This window comes from Nicotiana attenuata, chromosome 3, assembly GCF_001879085.1.
Source record: "Nicotiana attenuata strain UT chromosome 3, NIATTr2, whole genome shotgun sequence".
NCBI lineage: Eukaryota > Viridiplantae > Streptophyta > Magnoliopsida > Solanales > Solanaceae > Nicotiana > Nicotiana attenuata.
This window is the reverse complement of record NC_031991.1, coordinates 49,235,664-49,256,944: the sequence shown is the minus strand read 5'-3', so window position 1 is coordinate 49,256,944 and position 21,281 is coordinate 49,235,664. Positions and strand designations below refer to the sequence as shown.

The 21,281-nt window shown below is 41.4% G+C and overlaps 2 protein-coding genes across 3 annotated transcripts; one reads left to right on the top strand and one right to left on the bottom strand.

The window, feature by feature from the left end:
- LOC109223712 lies at positions 322-3,311 on the top strand. Of its 2 annotated transcripts, none has more exons than XM_019388123.1 (6): positions 322-470; positions 591-714; positions 1,547-1,910; positions 2,068-2,536; positions 2,620-2,693; positions 2,956-3,311. In XM_019388123.1, the coding sequence occupies exons 1-5, from the start codon at positions 434-436 to the stop codon at positions 2,691-2,693; spliced, it is 1,068 nt and encodes a 355-aa protein (XP_019243668.1). In that variant the 5' UTR covers positions 322-433; the 3' UTR covers positions 2,956-3,311. The 2 variants fall into 2 exon arrangements, with proteins under 2 accessions (XP_019243668.1, XP_019243666.1); XM_019388121.1 differs by having other exon boundaries at positions 325-470; positions 2,620-2,675.
- On the bottom strand, positions 4,673-9,481 carry LOC109223711 (ubiquitin-conjugating enzyme E2 2-like). Its single transcript, XM_019388120.1, has 6 exons — positions 9,271-9,481; positions 8,624-8,757; positions 8,452-8,477; positions 7,461-7,550; positions 7,284-7,372; positions 4,673-5,144 (listed from the first exon to the last, which is right to left on the bottom strand). Exons 2-6 carry the CDS (start codon positions 8,746-8,748, stop codon positions 5,016-5,018), a joined length of 459 nt encoding a protein of 152 aa, XP_019243665.1. The 5' UTR covers positions 8,749-8,757; positions 9,271-9,481; the 3' UTR covers positions 4,673-5,015.

Below are 21,281 nucleotides of genomic sequence, written 5' to 3'. Positions count from 1 at the left end.
CATTTACATTAATGTCCTTTTGCTGCTTCTCCTTTTATACGGAAAGCGCTTTCTTTTCGTTTTCCTTCTCTTTTTTTACATTGATGGAGAAATATGGGAAAATCTAAGTTTTAGTGCTTAATCCTGACTTGTAATATAAGTACGATTGCTAACTCAGGCATTAACGGTAAGTGAGAGTATTCAAAATTTGAAAGCTGCATGATATGAGCGTGTTCATTGGGCCCACTAGACGGGCCCAACCCGAAGAGCCGTTTCCACAGTATTCTGAAATTTGATTTTGAAGCAGTTGTAACATTTCCCGCCCAACGCCACTGCGCTTATCTCTTGTGAGTATATATAGTCAAGCCCTAAATTCACAACTCTATTCTATCATTTCCTCCGTTTATTTCGCTGATCATTCATTCAGTTCTCTCCGGAAAACCTAAAATTCTCAATGGAAGTTACCGGCAAAGATCAATCCACTGTTTCTGGTATCACTCTTCACTTTTTAATTTCATTTATTTATGATTTATGATTGTGTGTATACATTCGCGCCTCTGTATGTATATATGTGACTGACTGCTAGGGTTTTTTCTTCTTCTTTTTTGCAGCGAATTCAAAGAGATCATCATCATCATCATCGAAGCTTCTTCGATATCCACTGCGATCGGGCGCTAAAGCCAAGGAGGAGAAACCACCTTTGACTGATTCTTCCAACTCTTCGGCTCCTAGAAGGTCTGTCTCTATCTTTACTGCTGTTTCTTTCTAATTCACCGCTTTTTTGTGTGTATAATGAATTTACTGAGAGACTTTCAACAGAGGCTAGTTGCATGAGTACTCGTATGTTTGTTTGTTTGAGTGAAGAATTTCTGAATTTCGATGTCGGTTATTTTCTGGCCCTTTTCAAACCTAGAAATGATAAACTACCTTAGTCGAGGCGTCATGAAATACCTATTACTATTTGTTTTGGTAATTGGAAGAACAAAAATAATTGCTGAATTTGCATATATTATTCGCTGCTATGTTTATGAAGATCAATCATATATGCGCTGGCATGTTTCATTAATTGGCCTATACCTTATCCTGCGACGAGTTTCCATCTTTGATTGTATTCCTTCAAAAGTCCTTTTTCATGCTACTGCAGTCTGCAGCGCATACTAGACATTCATGATTCATAGCATTTAAAACTGTTTCTTTGAATTGCATGACAATATCTGGTACGGAATCGAGTAACTCCTCCTACCAAATTTAGTTAATAAACAAAAACAGAGATGTTACCCAGTCTCAGAAATTAAGGTTTGATAGATTTCTGTTTTTCAGCCTTATTCTTTGTCGTGATAAATGTGGTCTTGGAGAAGGAATAACCTAACCTAAGTAAAGTATCAGAGAATGGTTGTTTTTCCCCTTAGAAAAAAAAATACAAACAATTTAAACTAATGACTTGTACACAAGCGCAGAAACTTCTTAGTATGTTTACTGTTCCAAATCATTTTATTCTTACTTCATTTGTAGTAGCCAAATATTCGTTTCCTCTGATGTCCATGCTTAATTTTCTTCACCTCTTCAGGGGAAAACCTGCATCAAGCGTTAGTAAGAGTGTTAGTGTCCTTGATCTCTCAGGCAAGGAAAAATCTGCTGCTAAACCTCCAAGAAGGCTGTCTATTCAGTCTAAGCCAAGTGCCAGCCCTGCCTCCTCAAGAGCAGTAGGCATTATCACTCCTATTTCTGAGGCTAGAGCAAAGAGATCCGCAATCAACCAGGGGAAAACTAATACACCGCTTTCAGCAGTTTCAAAATCATCTAATGGAAAGGAAGGAAATCGTCTTTCCTCTGCACTCTATTGGCTATCCCAGATTAAGCTCTCTGAATCTGCTGCTAAGCATTCCATTTCTCTTGGTTTTTTCAAACTTGCTTTGGAAGCTGGCTGTGAGGTAAGATATATATTTCTCCCAATTGGTTACCAGCAGTTTACAGCTACGTTCACCTTTTTTCTATTGCAATGGTCTTAGAAAAGTTCAACACTGCCTGTAGTTGGTAAATTAGGAATAGACTACTTTTGTCTTACTTTTTTCCTGACTATTATTTCAGCCTCTTCAACGCTTGAGGGACGAGCTGAAATCCTATGTGCAACGCCATAGCCTTGTAGATCTCGGGGAGCCAGTGAAGCAACTGTTTGAAGGCTATAATATTTCGCAAGATTTTGAGCAGTTGCAAGTATCTGAGACTTGTTCCCATGCGCCTGAAGATGGGACACGTTCTTCTGATGATGAAGTGCATAGCTCTTCATCTGTTGCTGGCACTGAGAAACTGGAACAGGAAGACTTGAACAAAGATGCTATTGAAACTTGCCAAGTGACAGAACCAACTAAGGAGACTTCATCAAGGAAAGAGATTGCAACTAAGACCCGTAGATCTGTCAATAAGACTGCTGCAACTCCGAAATCTACAACAGAAGTTTCTGGTCATGCCACTAAAAAGAAATTTGAAAAACCTATTAAGCAAGAACCAACTAAGGATAAGGTGAAAAGACAGGGAAAGAAATCTGCTCAAGTAGAAGGTAAATGTCTATTTGTACCTTTCTTAGTCAAAAGGTCTTGCTGTTTGTGTTAACGAGATTCATTAACTTTCTTTTTGTCATAGGTCCTGCTAATGCATGCACTCCAGAGAGAGTCCTCCCAGAAGACAAAGAGAATATGGTACGAAGAGAAAATTAGGTGTTAACTTCCCTTCTGATGTCATTCTATTATTGAGTTTCAGAAACTTAAAGCCTTGTCTCAGTGGGGTTAAGTTTCTCTCTGTTTTTAGTGAACTATCGTATTTCTTTGCCTTATTAGATCAAATAATGACCTTTACGCACCTTCCCCCTCCTATAATAAGCATGGCTTTTTGAGTAAGGACTAACTTTTATTTTCTTTTTCTTTATTGCATTATATGCCTTTTGTACTACATAGTTAACTTTAGTGTCGCTTATTGCAGGATGCTTCACAGTCAGAAGAGATCAACACTGCAGAAGTTTAGAAAGATGTGTGAAATGAAAGAATGTTGAATATACTTCTATTATGGTTGTTTGGATTGGTGTTTATAAGCAGGAAGCTTTCCTTGTATAGATCATAGAAGGGTCGTCAATTTGGGGTTTGCATGCGAAATAGTCATGTTTGGTTTGTTTGGTCTTAGTTTGACCCTAGACTTTAGGGCATTAGATATCTGTTTATGTTTGCATTTGGTTTTACAATATTATACTGGAAATGTTTTCATGCTTCAGTTCTTTGCAGTGAAATATTATATGAATTCTGAAAACCATCTTTGTCGTTATAGCAACTAGATTATTTTAAGCAATTACTAACGGAGTTCCTAATCTAGAGGAGCTTGTTGACGCAAACTAGATTATGAACTCCGGTATTGGATTTGCTTAGAATGACATCTTTTTTAGTATATGAATTCTTTTAAAACATTTTTATTGTACTAATGATTTAGGTTAATTCAAGAAATCCACCTTATGCGCGTCTTTATTTTGGTTATGAATGAGCTAATTAATTGCATACAGAATGAAGTTGTCTATAATATTTCCTCCATTTACTTTACGTTTGTGTTTCGCTGAGCACAAAATTGAAAAAAAGAAAAAAGTAAATTTTGACGCATATGTTGAATATAAATAACATGCCAAACGTATTTTACAGTGATGGTGAACTTTTCTGTGTCCTTCCGTACAGCTTCGTTCATATTCCTTATTTGTCCGTACAACTTCGTTAATATCACCATCAGAAGACAATTATTCTTTTATAGACAATTTTATATAAAAAAAATACAATATTAATTGTAGATTTACCAAATATAAAACTTAGATCGTGGTTTTCGAGGGAGAAATTTAAAAATAACCAATTTACAAGTGGTCGTTCAAAAATAGTCCAGTTTCAAAAGTAATCAAAATTTAGCCACTTTTCATGTAAAGATAAATCTGAGCCAAAACACTGTTCAAAACCCGAAAAATACGCCAGTATGTTATGCTGGAGTTCAAGTATATTCCAGCATAGGTATACTTGAACTCCAGCATATTATACTGGAGTTCCAGGATAAGTATTCTGGAACTCCAACATAATATGATGGAGTTCCAGCATAAGTACACTAGAACTCCAGCATAATATACTGGAGTTCCAGCAAAGTATACCGGTCCAGTATAATATGTTGGAAGTTCATACACAAGTGCTTGAATCTCCAGTATATTATGCTGGAACTTTCCGTGTGTTGAAGTTCCAGCATAATATGCTGGAAGTTCATACACAGGTGCACCGAACTCCAGTATATTATGCTGGACCGATCTCTGTTGCAGCAAAATAGTGACTATTTTTCATTGACTTGGTAAACACTGGCTATTTTTAAATGACCAGTCCAAAAACTTGCTAGACCGTGCTATTTTTACAGTTTTCAGTCGCTGTTATAATGTCTACAATTCTATGCGTTATCAACCCTTTCACCAATATTTGTTGAATGGCTGAAATTTAACACCCGACTGGAACCATGTAATAATCCAGGCTTTGGTATTGCTAGACCTACTCAAAACTATGTAAACCCAGCTTTAATAGTTTCGTTACTAGACTTACCCTAAATGCTGATGTCAATAGATGATCAGTAAAAAGAAATTGTTGGTATGTTACAGCCACCTGCTAATTAAATAACTAAAACGAAGTGGATAGCCTTTGATCCAAAAGCTCGGGAAATGCCCGTTGCTTATTCTTCGCTTGAATATATGAACACACATTGCTGGTCTATTCAGGTCGGCATAGCTTACAAGTAAAATCCAAAGTTTGAGGGGAAAATGAAAGTATCTGAAAACCATCTTTGTTGGAAAAACAACTAACACATTCTAAGCAAATACAATACCGGAGTTCATAATTTACAGGAGCTTATCGATGCAAACGCAGCAAACAACAATTGAGGGAGTAGCATCAAGCAACTATACTAGGACCAGAATGAATGTGTTACATAGACGAGCCCTCAAAGCTCCTGATTGAGGTTGCAATCATCTCTCTTCCATGGTATCAGTCAGCAGTCCAGCTCTGCTCCACAACTTCTCTAACTCTTCGGTTGTAATCCCGCTTATTCTCACTGAACAACCGAGCAGCTTCCGAGTTTGCAGGAGAATTAGGGTTTGGATCACACAGCAATGACTGCAAGAATAAGAAAACTTATAATCATTTATGCAAACCAGAAACCTTAAGTTCTCTTCTGAAGGTGTAAGGTGGTGCGCTTCTGTATGTAAATTTCAAGTGGTAGAGAGCAACTACCACCATACCTCTCCCAACTCACCACCTTAAGGAACATCATTTTCACCTCCTCCCTACTTAACAAATTATATCTTTTGTTTTGTTTTACCACAAAATCCATCAGGGGCCAACCCTTAGGACCAACCGAAGCGTTCGGAACGCAGGGATCATGGGTCTGCCCCTGTAGCCTTCTCCGCTTAAATATCACCTAAGTCACAAGTCCCTCAACCTTCGCCACTTGAACTAGCCCTAGGGCTACTTAACAAATTATTACTTCTACAGGCAAGGGAAAAGAAATAGAGGAATGGCATAAGCTCGTTACATGTAAAATCAAAGTTCCCTTCTACGATAACATCACATTCTCACACATACTGGAGTAACCGTACATAATCCAGCCACTCAACCACCACAACCTACCTCAACCCCCAACATCTATCTACTATCTAGTCACTCGATTTTATAATTTTCTCATCTTACTGAGTCAAGCATATGCGACATTGGAAAATGGAAATGTGTCACAGCATCCATCAGTCAGAAGAAAGATCACGGAGTTTAGCAACTAAAATTCAATTTCCACCACACCCTTCCCTTTTCTTCATCTAAGTATCTGGCAACTCCTAAACCTGGATTCTGTAGGATATGGGTCTATCCTGTTTCCTAATATTAGTTTGCAAAAGTTGAGATTGTGTTGTATTGGAAGTAATTGATTCCATAGAAGCGTAAATCCTGATCTTATTTGTAGCTACCACTGCTTCTACTATTTGTTCTACCGTGTGGCATTCTCAAGATGCCGCGAATAAGATTACTTGATAAAAGAAAATAAATTCTTGCTAAATGAACACTGGAACACTCAATAGCTCATTGATACTGGAAGACCCAAAGAGGGTTCAATATGTCTAACTACTATCGAAGAAATCAAAGAATTGATCTAAGAAACAACATCCATGACGAGATCTCCTACCTCACTCCTCAATCAGAACACCCAAGAGTAAATGCCTGTCTAGGAACTAAACAAATAGACTTGTTCTCAAAACTCACAGCAAAAAATTCCGAAGAAGAAAGCTAAGTAGGCATTTGGATATTATTTGGTTTAAGTTGAAAAAGAGTATTTGGATGTTGAAGTTATGTTCAGACAGAAATTTCACTTCGGAAAAAAAAAAAAACATTATTCACTTGAAAATGCTCCTCAAACAAGTTTTTCAACTTCAAATCCCCTAATTCAACGTTGAAGTTGAGATACTGCCGAACCGTAAAAAATAATACTGATTTGCAAATAATAATTCCAGTTGAAGTTGAAATAATGTATGTCCAAACGGGGCTAGTTGATAACTAACCAGCCATTTATCCAAATAATAAGTCATGCTTATACTTGCGGGCTATTTGAAAAATTTATGTACTGTTTGGACAAATAGACTTTCCGTCAAATATTAAACATATAGAGGGAATAGCTACGAAAGGATCAGTTAGGTCAACTTTGTTGTGTTGACCAAAGAAAGTATTTCAAAACGTTTCTCGGAGTGCTATGCTATTAAAGAATTGTTAAAATTTAAAAAAGAAATTTGAAAACATCCTCTAGATATATATATATATATAAAAGGCAGCCTGAGCCCGGTGCACAAAGCATCCCGTGTACATCCTCTAGATAAAAGGCCTGAAATTTGGCTTTGGCTAAAAAGTCCTTTCTTTGGACAGCTTTACAAGCCTATTTCCATTGTCTAGAGTGTCAAAGAGAACCTTTCTGGACACTCTGAATCGTACTAATTTTATGGAGAATTGCTTGACTCACCGAGTCATAAAATCTTCCGGAAACAATGAAATCTTTGGAATCACTTTTTATAATTCCTCAAGACTTGCTTTCTCGTTTAAAATTAATGAATTCACATGGAAAATACCCAAGCGAGAAATGCAAAAGTAGCTCCAAATTGTGTAATGCAGCTATCTTAAGAAAAAGCCAACCTTACCAGAATTCAAAACTGTAGCTACTGCTTACAGTATCTACTTATCACAATTTAACTATTGTTATAAGGATCTAATAATAGTTACCTGAATGGATGTAAGTATAGCTGCAACGTCATATATTGGACTCCACTGGTTTTGCAGTATATCCAAACATATACTTCCATCTGCATAAACTGAAAACAAAGGAAAGCATATTCCATATTAGAATTCATTTACCAATTCTCTGATGAATAGAAAATGAAAACTTCAACTCCAACTTACTATTTGGATGAAACATGCGAGAAACAAATCGCACTGTTGGTGGCTTGTTGGGATAATCCTCGGAGAATTGAAGCGTCAATTTAAACGTACCTGATGTTATCAGATAGTATTGTGATAGATCACGTAGCAAATTCATGTCAGGGAAAGAAGATTTCAACACATAATTCATTCAGGAAAAGGTTTAGAATGCGTCTTTTCTTCTGTGGAGCAAATAACAAACACGCCAGAAGGGATAGCACAAAATTCGAATTGCTTCAAATGTGTAATGCATTTCTTGGTCGGTCCAGACAAATGTAACCACGTGAAACGCCCACTAGAGGATATTTTTTGGTTCAACAACAGGCAAATAAGATCATTTGTCACAAGATTAGGCAAGAATAAGACAAGATACATATTTCTAAAAGTTAAGCACGTAGATGAGCCCAGCTGTGCTGCACAAATAGTTAAATCACCTACACCAGAGTTTGACCAAATGCAGAGAACCTATTGCAGCATAGCATAGAAGATCAAGGTTGCAGCACTTCCTCACTCACTAACTTGCTTTTGGCATTAAGCAATAGAATGATGACAGATAATAAGGTGGAAAATCAGAGAAATGGCATGACAAGAAAGCTCAGATCGGGAAATCAAAGAAATAAATTCTTGCCATCAGAGCACTTGAGAATATGATCTTAAAAAACTAGTGCACGAGGTACAGCCATTGCTGACTGATTTAAATAAAACTTACAACTGCACTTGTTTTTCTCTTCCTCTTTTCCTTCAAATTCTTATTTTTATTATTGCGTGTGGGGTGGACAGAGGGCATGAAAATTCATAAATGACAAATCAGATGACAGAAAAAATACAGACTTAGAAAATCAAAACACCATACTATGCATAGACTACCACACATAAAATTAGACAAAACCATGAGCAAGCTAACAGCATATATCAAACTACTGTGTTCAGACATTCTTTTAGGCCAGTGTAATGCAAGGAAAGTACAACTCACCTCCATCCCAAGGAGTATCATCAGGACTGCATTTCACACCCAGAAAAACAATTAAAAAACAGAAATTAGTTTATTATATCTGGAAAAACAACCATGCCAAATAGATGTACCAATAGACTATGTATAACTAAATTTAAAACACATATCTCATGAACTTTAATACAAGACTGACCCAAATATAACGGCGTTCCAAAGCATGATGTTGTTGTCTTGAGGAGCACCACTTATACCAGCAGGAGGATCCTGTTGTAACCTCTTGAAATCCCTCATCAGTCTCTTCCTTGATGGAGTTGACATTTTAGCTACCTGTACATTCGCATCGTTCGATTAACAGAACAAAATAGCACTTAATATGAGCATCACTTAAAGTAAGACACCAAGCAAAACTAATAACAGTAATGAGTTTTCCCTGCTTGCTTAACTTATTGATCCTATATTACCCAGCTCAAGTTGTCAACATTGAGCTCAAAATCCAGCATATTAGATTGGGATAGCTGAAACTAAGATGCTGAAGTGTTGGGCTCTTAGCTAAAACGGACTAATTATGACAATATTCACTGATTATCAACCCCCCAAAAAAGAGGGCAAAAAGTAACAAAAACTAGTTTTTGAGCCAAGTTTTAATCCTTATCTTGTGATGCAGCTGGTTATAATGATTACGAGCAAAAAAAAAAAGTGAAATTCAAATGCTTAACAAACTGTAGGTCCTTTCCTCACATTCTTAAGATCCGATCATAAATTCGAAAAAAGAAAACAAAAAAGAAACACATATCTGTTTCTCATACGCTAAATAAGAAGGAAATCAAATTAAACACTTGCCTAACAGGGAAAAGACAAGGCGTGAGCTAGGGTTTGCTTCGGCGATGGAGTCCTGCTTTGCTGACTCTGTAGTTAGCGAATCGAAGAGAGAAGAATGATATTATTGAGGGATGAGAATCAAAGAAAAGGAAAATGGACGGTAAGATGTAGGTGGGGGTGGTGAGGTTGATAATTGGTCCCTCCAATTGGTCCACTGGGAATCACAATTTGCATTTTCATTTGCTTTGCCATCTCCCACTTGACGACAACCACCCACCCCGACCTCCCCCTACCCCGTCACAACGCACCCTTACCTTACGCGTTAGTCTTTATCCTTTATTGGTCATGGAAAATTCCAGAAGGCATCTACTTTCACGTCATTAACAATATACTACTGCCAAAATAGAAATAGTACTAGTTTAATTTGGGAAAGTTTATTTGCACCGCAGGTCCGTATTGGATAGCAACATGCACGCTTTAGTACTTTATTTGTATTTGTTTGTAGTATGTGTTATGGTGCTCTCTAGCAATGTTCGTCGGTCGGTACGGTACGGTATTTGATCATTTCGGTTCGGTATTTTCGGTATTCGATTTCTTAAAATGCTATACCAATATCATACCTAATCAAATTCGGTGGTTCGCCTTTTCTCCTTCCGATTTCGATTTATTCGGTTCGGTAATCTCGGTTTATTCGGCTTGAATATTAACTAGTATATAGAGCCATAGACTATAATACTTGTTTGAGCAAATAATTACTAAACCAATCAAGAATAAAAGGGTGAATCTCAGTTGAACTTAATAAATCCTAGACCAAGTAAAATAAAACTTTTGTATAACGAATTGGGTTTAGGAACATTAAATAGCGAATTTAAAATGCTATGATTGACAAGATATGTAATATCATAAATGTATAATAAATGCGAGAATGACAAGGGTTATAGTGTAAAGGAATCGTCAACCAATGATAGTGTGATTGGGTGTTTCCTTTCTCTAACGACGTGGAAAGGTAAGTAGTCAATCTGAGTTATGGGATCTTGAGATTTATGGATAAAGATTGAACAACATGTGCTTGAATAAAGTGAATAAGACAACTCTTTCGTATATTCTTCTCTCAACTTTACAATATGTCTCAGTTCTCCAAAAAGGGCAAATCCCCATTTGTTCCCCATCTCTTCCTATTTATAAGAGACATTTCCCAAAAAACCCTAAAAAGTACAACATAAAGAATATCCAAAGGAATATTCTTCCTGTCTATTTCTCAGTTTAAGTTACCGTTACTATCTCAGCTGCCTGCTTCTAGTCGTCGACCTTCATTTGGACGGCCGTCAGTCTCTGTATCGTGGTCAACCCCGTCCTATGTCTTGCTTATCTGTTACCGTGGTTACCAAATTTGGACCTATACAGTTAGTCCCTCCGTTTGTCGAGGTTGTAGCCCCGCACGTCCTCGGTAAGCGGACATCATTCGTTTCGGTTGTGGGAGAATTTGGCTATTAGATTACGCCGGGTTGACTAAGATCGAGAGAACGACACAACCTGCAGAACCCTGATTGGTGTGATTATCAAAATGTGACGTCACTACCACGCGCGTCATCATTACGCATCTTCCCGAGACAACGTCTGTGTGCTTGTCGCTTTGGTTTTAGCGCCACTGACAGTCCTGATCACGCCCAACTATGCCTTATAAAAAGGACTAAGCGGTCGCTACAAATATAATCCGATTTACAAGTCCGGAGTCGAATCCCACAGAGAACTAAGGTTTAGCTACAGCTGTTCACTATCACCAAGAAGACAAGCTTGAACAATTCCTAACTTATAGATATTAAGATTCTTGTGTTTAACTAATTAACTAACAAATTAAAATAGTACATTAACAACTAACGACACTAAGGGTCAGAGAAAAGATTAAGGAGGTCTAGAGTTATGATTTCCCCTATTGTCGGAATCCTTCCCGCTATGTCTTCTATAATTTCGCCTAAGTATTCTCTACCGATCATGAGCACTCTTATTACCGTAAATCTCTCCCGAGTAATTACGACAATTTACTAGACGCACTCTCCCGAGCTACGCTAGCTGGCTTTTAATACAGCTCACTTCAGATCGCACCCAAGGCTTCATTATCCCTAATCCCACCTTTAAACCCTCGGTTATTGATCCCTCATATACTCTGGGAGTGGTGTTGTTCAACAATTACCTAAATATGCACTCTCTCCCGAGTTATGCATACTAAATAGGCACAGCTAATTGAGAGCTCTTCAATCAACCAGAATATAAACGTAGTTGAACAAATAGAGAAAAGGTATGGCTCAATTATATAAAAACATAACAAGAATTTATCCTACAAAAGGTTCTATCAAAACTCTAGATAACAAATTAGCTATTCATAATAGTATGTAAAACTACAATACTAAAAGTCATAACCAACAATGAAAAATAGGAAGAGGAAGGAAAAACTCGTAGAAGAATTCTCCGCCTTGCTCCCAATGTGTTCTTGCCTCCTTAGGTCGAATCTATGTTCCAAAATATGTCCCCCTCCTTCTTCAAAATAGGTTTAGGACCCCTTTTATACAAGTTGGAATAGTGTAGGGCCGAAATAAACTTGTTCCGGGCGAAATAGGACTTCTTTTTGACGCCTGGAGGGGCGCGGCCGCGGTCAAAACACGGTAGGACCGCGGCCAGATAAGCTCTCTGATTTCTGTCGCGGTCAGTTCCGCGGTCGCGGTTTAGACCGCGTTTTTCACCCTGTTCCGTTTGGAATTTGGAAAAACGTAAAATATGAAAGTTGTAGCCCTTTAAATTATCTTTCCAACCATATATTGTGGAGCCCAAATGGAGTTCTGAGAAAAAAGTTATGTCTATTTTACTAGACAGTGCGCAATATGCCTCCTCAAGTCTTCTTTCGTACTTAATTATCAAATTTGACCCCCGAACACGATCCCGGCTTAATTCCTTGAGCTTTTACTCAGACTTCAAAGCTTCAAATCACTTAAAATCATTCCATGACATCTATATAGCTCGGAATCACACCTACAAGGCATAAAACACACAATTAGTGCAAAACACTAGCGATTAAAGCGCAAACTCAATTAAAGTGCAGTAAATTCGAGTGTAATAAGCGACTAAAATATGCAATTATAGCCTATCATCAAGTCCTCTGCTTCGATTCTCACGCCACCCATCCCTATAAATAGGTGAGGGTTTCCTTTTTTTCAAAAATTTTCACCATCTCCTTCCTCGTGTGTACATTATTCTCCTTTGATCATCTTTCTCAGTTCTTAGCTCCATTTCTGCGATTCTACTTACCATTTTCCTGTTTAGTCATCGTCTCTCCTTCAGGTTTACTAGCACACCCTCTGTTATCGAGATGTCTCGAACCTTTCATGCACATGATGAAGTTTCCGATGCCACTCCGTTGTCAGTGGCCCCTCCTTCCGGTGGCGAGGATATCGCGGCTGAGGAGGGTGATAGTTTCCCTATCGTAGAGGAGATACTCCCCAGAAACCCTTTGTCCAGGAACGATTTCCATAAGGAACCTGCACCTTCTCCCGTTCCGGTGATTTCTGAAACCGGGCCATCTCAGATAGATGAACTCCGGTCTACATACCATATTCCTCCTCACGCTGAGATGGTTCCAGCTGGGGGGGACATCGTAGAGGTCCACAGACCTGGATATTGTGCTTTTTATGTGTATCCTTTCGTTATTGGTCACACCCTCCCTCTTCTTCCGTTGGCGGAGGAGTTCTGTCGGTTTTACGAAGTCTGCCCGGCACAGCTGTCTCCGTACTTATATAAAATCTTTTTGATGCTGACGAAGTATGCAGAGTTGGCTGGGTGTGAGGTTGACATCCGCCACCTTTTACATTTATTTTCCCCGAGCTTTCATAGAGGTACCATGATACATTTGCGACATCATGGGACCAGGGGGTTGGTGGTTGGAACGGATGACAGGGCGAGCCGAATGTTTTGGCACAAGTATTTTTTTCATCAAAACGGAGCACTTGGTGTCGGACCCTGATGGATTTCCTGTGCAGTGGAATCATAGGTGTCGTTGAAGTATGCTTGTTATCTACTTTCGTTCTTTCTATTTTTTATTCATTCGTGATTTTTTCGTGCAGCTGAGAGGCGTGCACCTTTTTCTGTCGTCGGCATTGAGGATTGGGTAGCTCGCGTGCTACCTTATATGGTGGGGATTCGAGATTGGGCCGCTTTCTTCAAACATTTTGGACCGAAGGTTCCGTCTGGTAAGTATTACTTTTTCTCCGACCTTCGTCTGTTTGCTATCATTTATTGATACGATCCCTTTGTGGTGACAGGCTGACGGATTTCCAAAAAGAAGGCTCCAGTCCCGGCATTTTGCCAGGCCATTGCATCAGCGGGGATGCAATTTACTAAAGCCGAGTCCGTCCGTGGAGGTCATACTCAGATTTTGACAACAAGGGACCCTTCTTGGGATGTCGTTGTACGGGACGAGATCTCTTCCCGTCCTACCTACCACCTCGTAGATGAGTCTTCCAACGGAGATGAATCGCCGTCGAGAAAGAGGAGGAGGGTGGAGCTTGGGAAGGTTATCGCCACTGGCGTTGAAAAGAGGAAAATCATTGCTTCAGGAGTGGCGTCTTCGCCTAGGTCAGGAACAGGGGCCGTTTCCATGGCGGACGCCATTTTGGCGGGTAGGTCACCTAGGGCCGAAGAGACATGCCAAGACGGGAGATCTGTACGATCTGCTGAAGGTGGCATGTCGCCTGCTGCCGGAGGGGGTGGAGCGGTGCTTGCTGAGGATGATGGTTCAGGTTCGGACATCGATCCTGAAGATGTGCGGGCCTTCTTGGAGAGAAATAGCCGTGTGGAAGTGAGGACGGAGGGTCCTAACCGATACGTAATCATTCCCGTGGATTACTATCTTTTGGCGAACTCCGAGCAGGTAGTGTCGGCATTTTCCCTTTTATGTGCTGCTTCCAAGAACACGTCGCTTCAAGCGATGAGTGACGCCTATCGCGGAGTATTTCCAGCATGGCTTTGCGGGTAAGTGTTTTCACTCTCCCTTTTTTTGGATATGTTTTGTATGCATAATCTACTTAAGTCTACTTTCTTTCTACTGCATGTCAGACTCTCATCATGGAGATTGAGCACGATCGGAGGGATGAACAGAGGATGACCGTCTTTGGGAAGGTAGCCTCTAAGTACAAAGAGTACCGCACCAAGCACCGTGCATTGGCCGATGTCTTCACTCAAGATAGCAATTTTCAGCTGTTTCGCGATGGGCTTAAGCAGAAAGAGGAAGAGTTGGCGCAGAAGTCGAATTGTTAAGTGATTGAGAATAAAATGTTGCTTTATTTCACTCATTGGAGAATATCTTGGTGGAGAGTACAAAATGTTGCTTTATTTCATTCACTGGAGAATATTATACATGTTCGTTTCATACATATATTGGAGAAGTTTCCATGTATCTAGTCCCTTCATCGTTCTTCCTGGAGAGACAATCGGCAGGCGGGGCGATGAATTATACTTTAAACTTCGAAGTCCCCTTTATCGCCTCGTTAAAAACCTACCCGACAAAACCCAATTGAGACAAAACCCGGGCGAGGGAAAAAGAGTATGATTTTGGGGGGCGTCCTTTTTCAGAAGTTGAAGTATTTGAGGTGAGCGACGTTCCAATTGTTTGGTAGTAGTTTTCCTTCCATTGTTTCTAGTTGGAATGCTCCTTTGCTTGCTGCTGCAGTAATTTTGTATGGCCCGTCCCAGTTGGTTCCTATTCTGCCTTCCTTTGGATCTTTGCTTGCCATTGTTTTGACTTTGAGAACATAGTCTCCGACTTTGAGTGGTTGTACTTTGACCTTTTTGTTGTAGTACCTTTCTGCTTGTTGTTTTTGGGCTACCATTCTTACGTAAGCCATGTCTCTTCGTTCTTCTACCTCGTCGAGGTCTTGTCTTTTGTTCTCGTCGTTGTTCCGTCCACTTTCATTGGAGTACCTTAGGCTGGGCTCTCTGACCTCAACAGGTATCATGGCGTCAGTCTCGTAGACTAATGAATATGGCATTTCGCCTGTGCTTGTTTTTGGCGTAGTGCGGTAGGCCCATACTACCTCTGGTAGCAACTCCGGCCATAACCCTTTAGCGTCCTCGAGCTTTTTCTTTAAAATGTTCAGTATTGTCTTGTTGGAGGTTTTGGCCTGATCGTTGCCTGCGGGATGGTATAGCATGGAGAGTATTCTCTTGATGTGCCATTTTTCGAAGAACGCGATGGTCTTTCTCTCGGTGAATTGGGGCCCATTGTCACATCTGATTTCTTTAGGGATGCCGAAACGACATATGATATTCTTCCATATGAATGCGATGACTTCCTGTTCGCGTATTTGGGTGAACGCACCTGCTTCCACATATTTGGAAAAGTAGTCAGTTAAAACTAAAAGGAAACGTATCTTACCTTGCCTTGTTGGGAGGGGTCCGACGATGTCCATTCCCCATTTGATGAACGGCCACGGCGAAGTAACAGGGTGGAGATGTTTGCCCGCTTGATGTATCATATGTGCATATTTTTGGCATTGTTCGCATCTTTTGACATAATCTGCGGTTTCCTTTTTCATGGTGGGCTAGTAGTATCCTACCCGGATAAGGCATCTGACGAGGGCTCTGTTGCCTGTATGAGTACCGCAATGACCTTCGTGTACTTCTTCGAGCATGCGCCTCGTCTAATTCGGCCCTAGGCATTTAGCCAAGGGGCCTCCGAACGTTCTCTTATATAGGTCGTGATTTAAGACGCTGTACCTGGCCGCCTGCATCCGAAGCTTTTTGGCTTCTTTTTTGTCTTGAGGGAGTACTACCTCCTGTAAATATGTTATGATGCGGTTGCGCCAGTCCCAAGTCAAATTTATGGAATGTACCTCAAGTTGGTCTATTGATGAGTGGAGGAGGGTGACCACATTCCCCTTGGTGATATTTTTGGTTGCTGCTGCCAGTTTGGCGAGGCCATCTGCTTCGATTTTTCGTGCCCGAGGTATCTGGTCGAGTCGACATTCATCGAATTCTGGCAGTAATTTATGAATTTCCGCTTGATATTTCTGTAGCCTCTACTCCTTGATTTGAAAAGTTCCTATAACTTGGTTGACGACGAGTTGTGAGTCGCATTTGAGGACGACTCGTCGTGCTCCGTATTGGAGGGCTAGCTTTAATCCTACAATTACGGCCTCATACTCGGCCTCATTGTTAGTCATTTCGGGGCACCGTATGGATTGGCGAATAACTTTTCCTGTTGGGACTTCAAGTATGAGTCCCAGTCTAGATCCCGACGCATTAGATGTGCCGTTGGTGTAAAGAACCCAGAGGTCAGGTTGCCCAGGAGAGGTACGAAATGTTTCCCGCTCGACCTCGGACAATATTTTGACACTAAAGTCGGCGAGTACCTGCAATTTTATCGCTATTCGCGGCTTATATGTTATATCGTGCTTGCTCAATTCTATGGCCCACTTGGCCAATCTTCCCGACAATTCAGGTTTATGCAGGATACTCCGAAGGGGGAAAGTCGTTACTACTGATATGGGGTGGCATTGAAAGTATGGTCTAGGCTTTCGTGAAGCTATGACCAGTGCCAGAGCTAGCTTCTCGATGTGGGGATACCTCGTTTCGGTATCGACCAGGGTTTTGCTAACATAATAGATCGGAGATTGCGTACCTTTGTTTTCGTGGACCAGTACTGCGCTTACCGCGACTTCTGAAACGGCCAGGTAGACTAGGAGGCGCTTGCCAGGTTCTGCTTTAGCGAGTAGTGGGGGCGAGGACAAGTACGTCTTTAGCTCTCTCAAGGCCTCGATGCATTCTGAATTCCACTGGAGCCCGTTGTCTTTTTTCAGCACATTGAAAAACTTGTGGCATCTATCGGATGACCGTGAGATGAATCTCGACAGGGCGGCTATCCGCCAGTTAGCTTTTGCACCTGTTTTTTGCTGGTTAATACTTCAGGTATTCCTTCGATGTCCTTGATCTGGTCTGGGTTGACTTCGATGCCTCTTTGTGATACCAAGAAACCGAGAAATCTGCCCGAGGTTACGCCGAAGGCGCATTTTTCGGGATTCAGTTTCATGTCATATCGTCTTAGTTTGTTGAAGGCCTCTGTAAGGTGGTCGATGTGATCTTATTTCCCTTTGATTTGACCAACATGTCGTCGACGTAAACTTCCATTGTTTTGCCGAGTTGATCTTTGAACATCTTGGTGACCAACCTTTGGTACGTTGCCCCCGCATTCTTCATCCCGAACGGCATGAATTTGTAGCAGTACGTTCCCTGATGGGTGATGAAAGTAGTTTTCTCCTGATCCTCCTCCTCCATGAGGATTTGGTTATAACCCGAGTAGGCGTCCAAAAAGCTTAGGAACTCGTGTCCTGCTGTTGCGTCGATGAGCTGGTCGATATGCGGCAATGGAAAGGAGTCTTTTGGGCATGCCATGAAGTCTACCCACATCCGCCATTTCCTGTTTTTCCTTTTTACCATGACCACGTTGGCGACCCAATGGGGGTATTTTGATTCTCGGATGGAACCGTTGGCGAGGAGCTTATCCACTTCGTCACTTATGGCTCGTTGATTGCGGCATTGAATTTCCTTCTTATTTGCCGTACTGGTGGATAGAGCGGGTCGACATTCAACTTGTGTGTAGCGATGTCTTTTGGGATGCCCGACATATCTGAGTGGGAGAAGGCAAACAAGTCGGCATTGTCAATTAAGAATTTATGGAATTTACTTGGTTTTGAGAGATTGTGCCCGATGTAAGCCTTTTTTTGTGTTGTCGCTGTTGTTTAGTTGGACGGGATCGAGATCTTCTATTGTCGACTCAGCGGCTTCCACGATGTCGGGATCCTTGATAACGTCTGTCTGTGCGTCGGATTTGGTTCCCGACATCGCTAATTGCCATGCCTCCGCGTTTGTTCCCTTTAGTTGTTGGGTGTGTGTGCAATCTTGGGCGATACGATAGCATTCTTAAGCAGTGCGTCGTTCGCCTCGGATGCTGAATATTCCCCATGGAGTAGGGAACTTGATTACTTGATATAGGCTTGACGGGATGGCCCTCATGGCGTGTATCTGTGGCCGTCCTATGATGCCGTTGTAGGCTGTATCTTGGTCCATGATATGAAAAGTTGTTTCTAGGGTGACTCCTCTGGCCAAACGGGTAGCGTTATTTCTCTAGAAGTTCGCTCAACTGCATTATTAAAACCCGTTAGTGTTATGCAACGCGGTATTATCTTGTCCTCGAGTCTCATATGTACGAGGACTCGAGGATGGATAATACACGTGCCGCTTCCGTCGTCTACCATTATTCTTTTCACATCAGTAAATACGTAAAGTAATAACAAGAGCATCAAAATGAGGGAAAGTCAAACCGTCGGTATCTGAGTTATTGAAGATGATACTGTCTTCGAGGTCATCGTACCGTTCGTGGGTGATCGACTGCTTGAGTTTGTGTGTAGTGGTAAATTTTACATGGTTGATCGCCGCCTCGTCGCCTCTGCTGACGATCATTTGGATAGCACGAGAAGGGGAGGGCGGCTTTGGAGGCCCCTGGTGCTGTTCACGTCCGCGACCGAAGTTGGCTCGTCCCCGGCCGCTCATTAGTTCTCTCAGGTGCCCTTGGTTCAGTAATCTTACTACCTCTTGCCGCAGACCTATGCAGTCCTCGATTTTGTGACTCCGCTCTTGAAATTCATAGAGGGCGTTCGACTTCCGAGTATTCGGGTCAGACTTTATCTTTTGCAGCCATTTCACCTTTGTGCCGAGCTTCTCTAGTGCATACACTATTTCTGAAGGGGGGACACAAAAATTGTGAGCAGATAAGAGCGGAGGCATACCTCTTTTGTTTCGCTGAGTCCCTGTGTGCGGCCTGGGAGGCCCTTCCGTGTGCCGAGGAGGTGGTGGGACGGCTGTTCGGATGTAGGGATGATGTCTTACTCGGCCGAGACGGGGACCCAACTGATCCCTTTGACCGCTGTTACGACGATCTTTCCTCGATTCTGCTTGAACTGACATCAGCCATTGTGTCGGACCGTTAAGATCGTCCTCGTCGGCTCTCACCTCGGCGCAATAGGCATTATGGTTTTCTTCCCAAGTGGTGTGAGGGTATTTCATGAGCCTGCTTAATAGTTTTCTGGTTGCTCTCAACCCGTTCCTGCTCAACCCGTTCTGGAAGGCCGCTACCGCCATCCCTTCTGATACATTTGGTAGGCTCATTCTCACCCTGTTAAACCGGGCGAGGAAGTCCCTGAGTACCTCGCCAGGCGATTGCCTAACGGCGAATATGTCATTCACCCTGGCTTCCACCTTTTTATCCCCTGCATGAGCGATGACAAACTTGTCGGCTGTTTCCTCGAACGTTGCTATTGACCGTGCCGGCAGTTGTGAGTACCAGGTTAGGACTCCCCCTGTTAGGGTTTCGCCGAACTTTTTCAATAGCACCGATGGAACTTGCTCCTTCGAAAGATTGTTGCCCTTCACCGCTGTGGCGTAATGGACGATATGATCTTCTGGGTCTGTAGTGCCATCGTATATCTTCAGGTACGGTGGCAGTTTGAAGGTTTTGGGAATGGCATGGGGAGCTGCTTCCTCGCTGTACGGTTGTTCGACGAATCGACCAACGTCTCGTTTCGGTAGCAACTTTGGGGCGCCTGGTATCTTATCGATCCTTTCTTGATGCTCCTTCATCTGGTCACGGAGTGCCTTGTTTTCGTTTTCCATATCTTCCATTTTCTTTAAAATGGCTGCGAGTGCATGATTACTTGCATCAGCAGTGGTGTAAGTGTTACCTGTTTGGGGGATGGGCTGTTCGCCAGTGGTTGTTGTGATATCTACTTGTGCGGTGTTTCTGTTCTCCCTCTGGACGGGTTTGTTGAGTATGTTGTTTAGAGTACTTGTCAGCCACTCTTCCAGTAGTTTTTTCACTGCCGGTGGTGCTTCCTCAGTTATTGACGTGGAGGCTCCCCTTTCGCGTGAAGCTGTTACGCTTTCGTGAGGGGGAGGTGAGGCGCTCCGCCTGGGCGTAGCATTTGGTGTCGCGTTCTCGTTGTCTTCCCTGCCATCTTCGTTGATGGTGTTCAAGATGTTGGTAGTGACACCTGCTATCGCTTTCAACCTCGCATCTCCTTCTCCTGCCATTGTTAGTTTGTGCAAACGAGGAATAGATGTCTTTTTTTTTTGTGATCTAGAAAGAACTATAGTTTCAACTAAAAACTCCCCACAAACGGCGCCAAATTTTTTGAGCAAATAATTACTAAACCAATCAAGAATAAATTAATAGGGTGAATCTCAGTTGAACTTAATAAATCCTAGACCAAGTAAAACAAAACTTTTGTATAACGAATTGGGTTTAGGAACATTAAATAGCGAATTTAATATGCTATGATTGGCAAGATATGTAATATCATAAATGTATAATAAATGCGAGAACGGCAAGGGTTATAGTGTAAAGGAATCGTCACCCAGTGATAGTGTGATTGGGTGTTTCCTTTCTCTGACGACGTGGAAAGGTAAGTAGTCAATCTGAGTTATGGGATCTTGAGATTTATGGATAAAGATTGAACAACATGTGCTTGAATAAAGTGAATAAGACAATTCTTTCGTATATTCTTCTCTCAACTTTACAATATGTCTCGGTTCTCCAAAAAGGGCAGATCCCCATTTGTTCCCCATCTCTTCCTATTTATAAGGGACATTCCCCAAAAAACTCTAAAAAGTACAACATAAAGAATATCCAAAGAAATAGTCTTCCTGTCTATTTCTGAGTTTAAGTTACCGTTACTATCCTATCTCAGCTGCCTGCTTCTAGTTGTCGGCCTTCATTTGGACGGCCGTCAGTCTCTGTGTCGTGGTCAACCCCGTCCTATGTCTTGCTTATCCGTTACCGTGGTTACCAAATTTGGACCTATACAATACTCTTAACTAAAGTACTCAATGAAACATTATAAACTCACTGACTGTTGACAAAATCTTTGTCCAAACCATCAAGTATCAACTAAGAGAAAAAAAGGTACATAAAGGAATACATTTAATCATTGGAA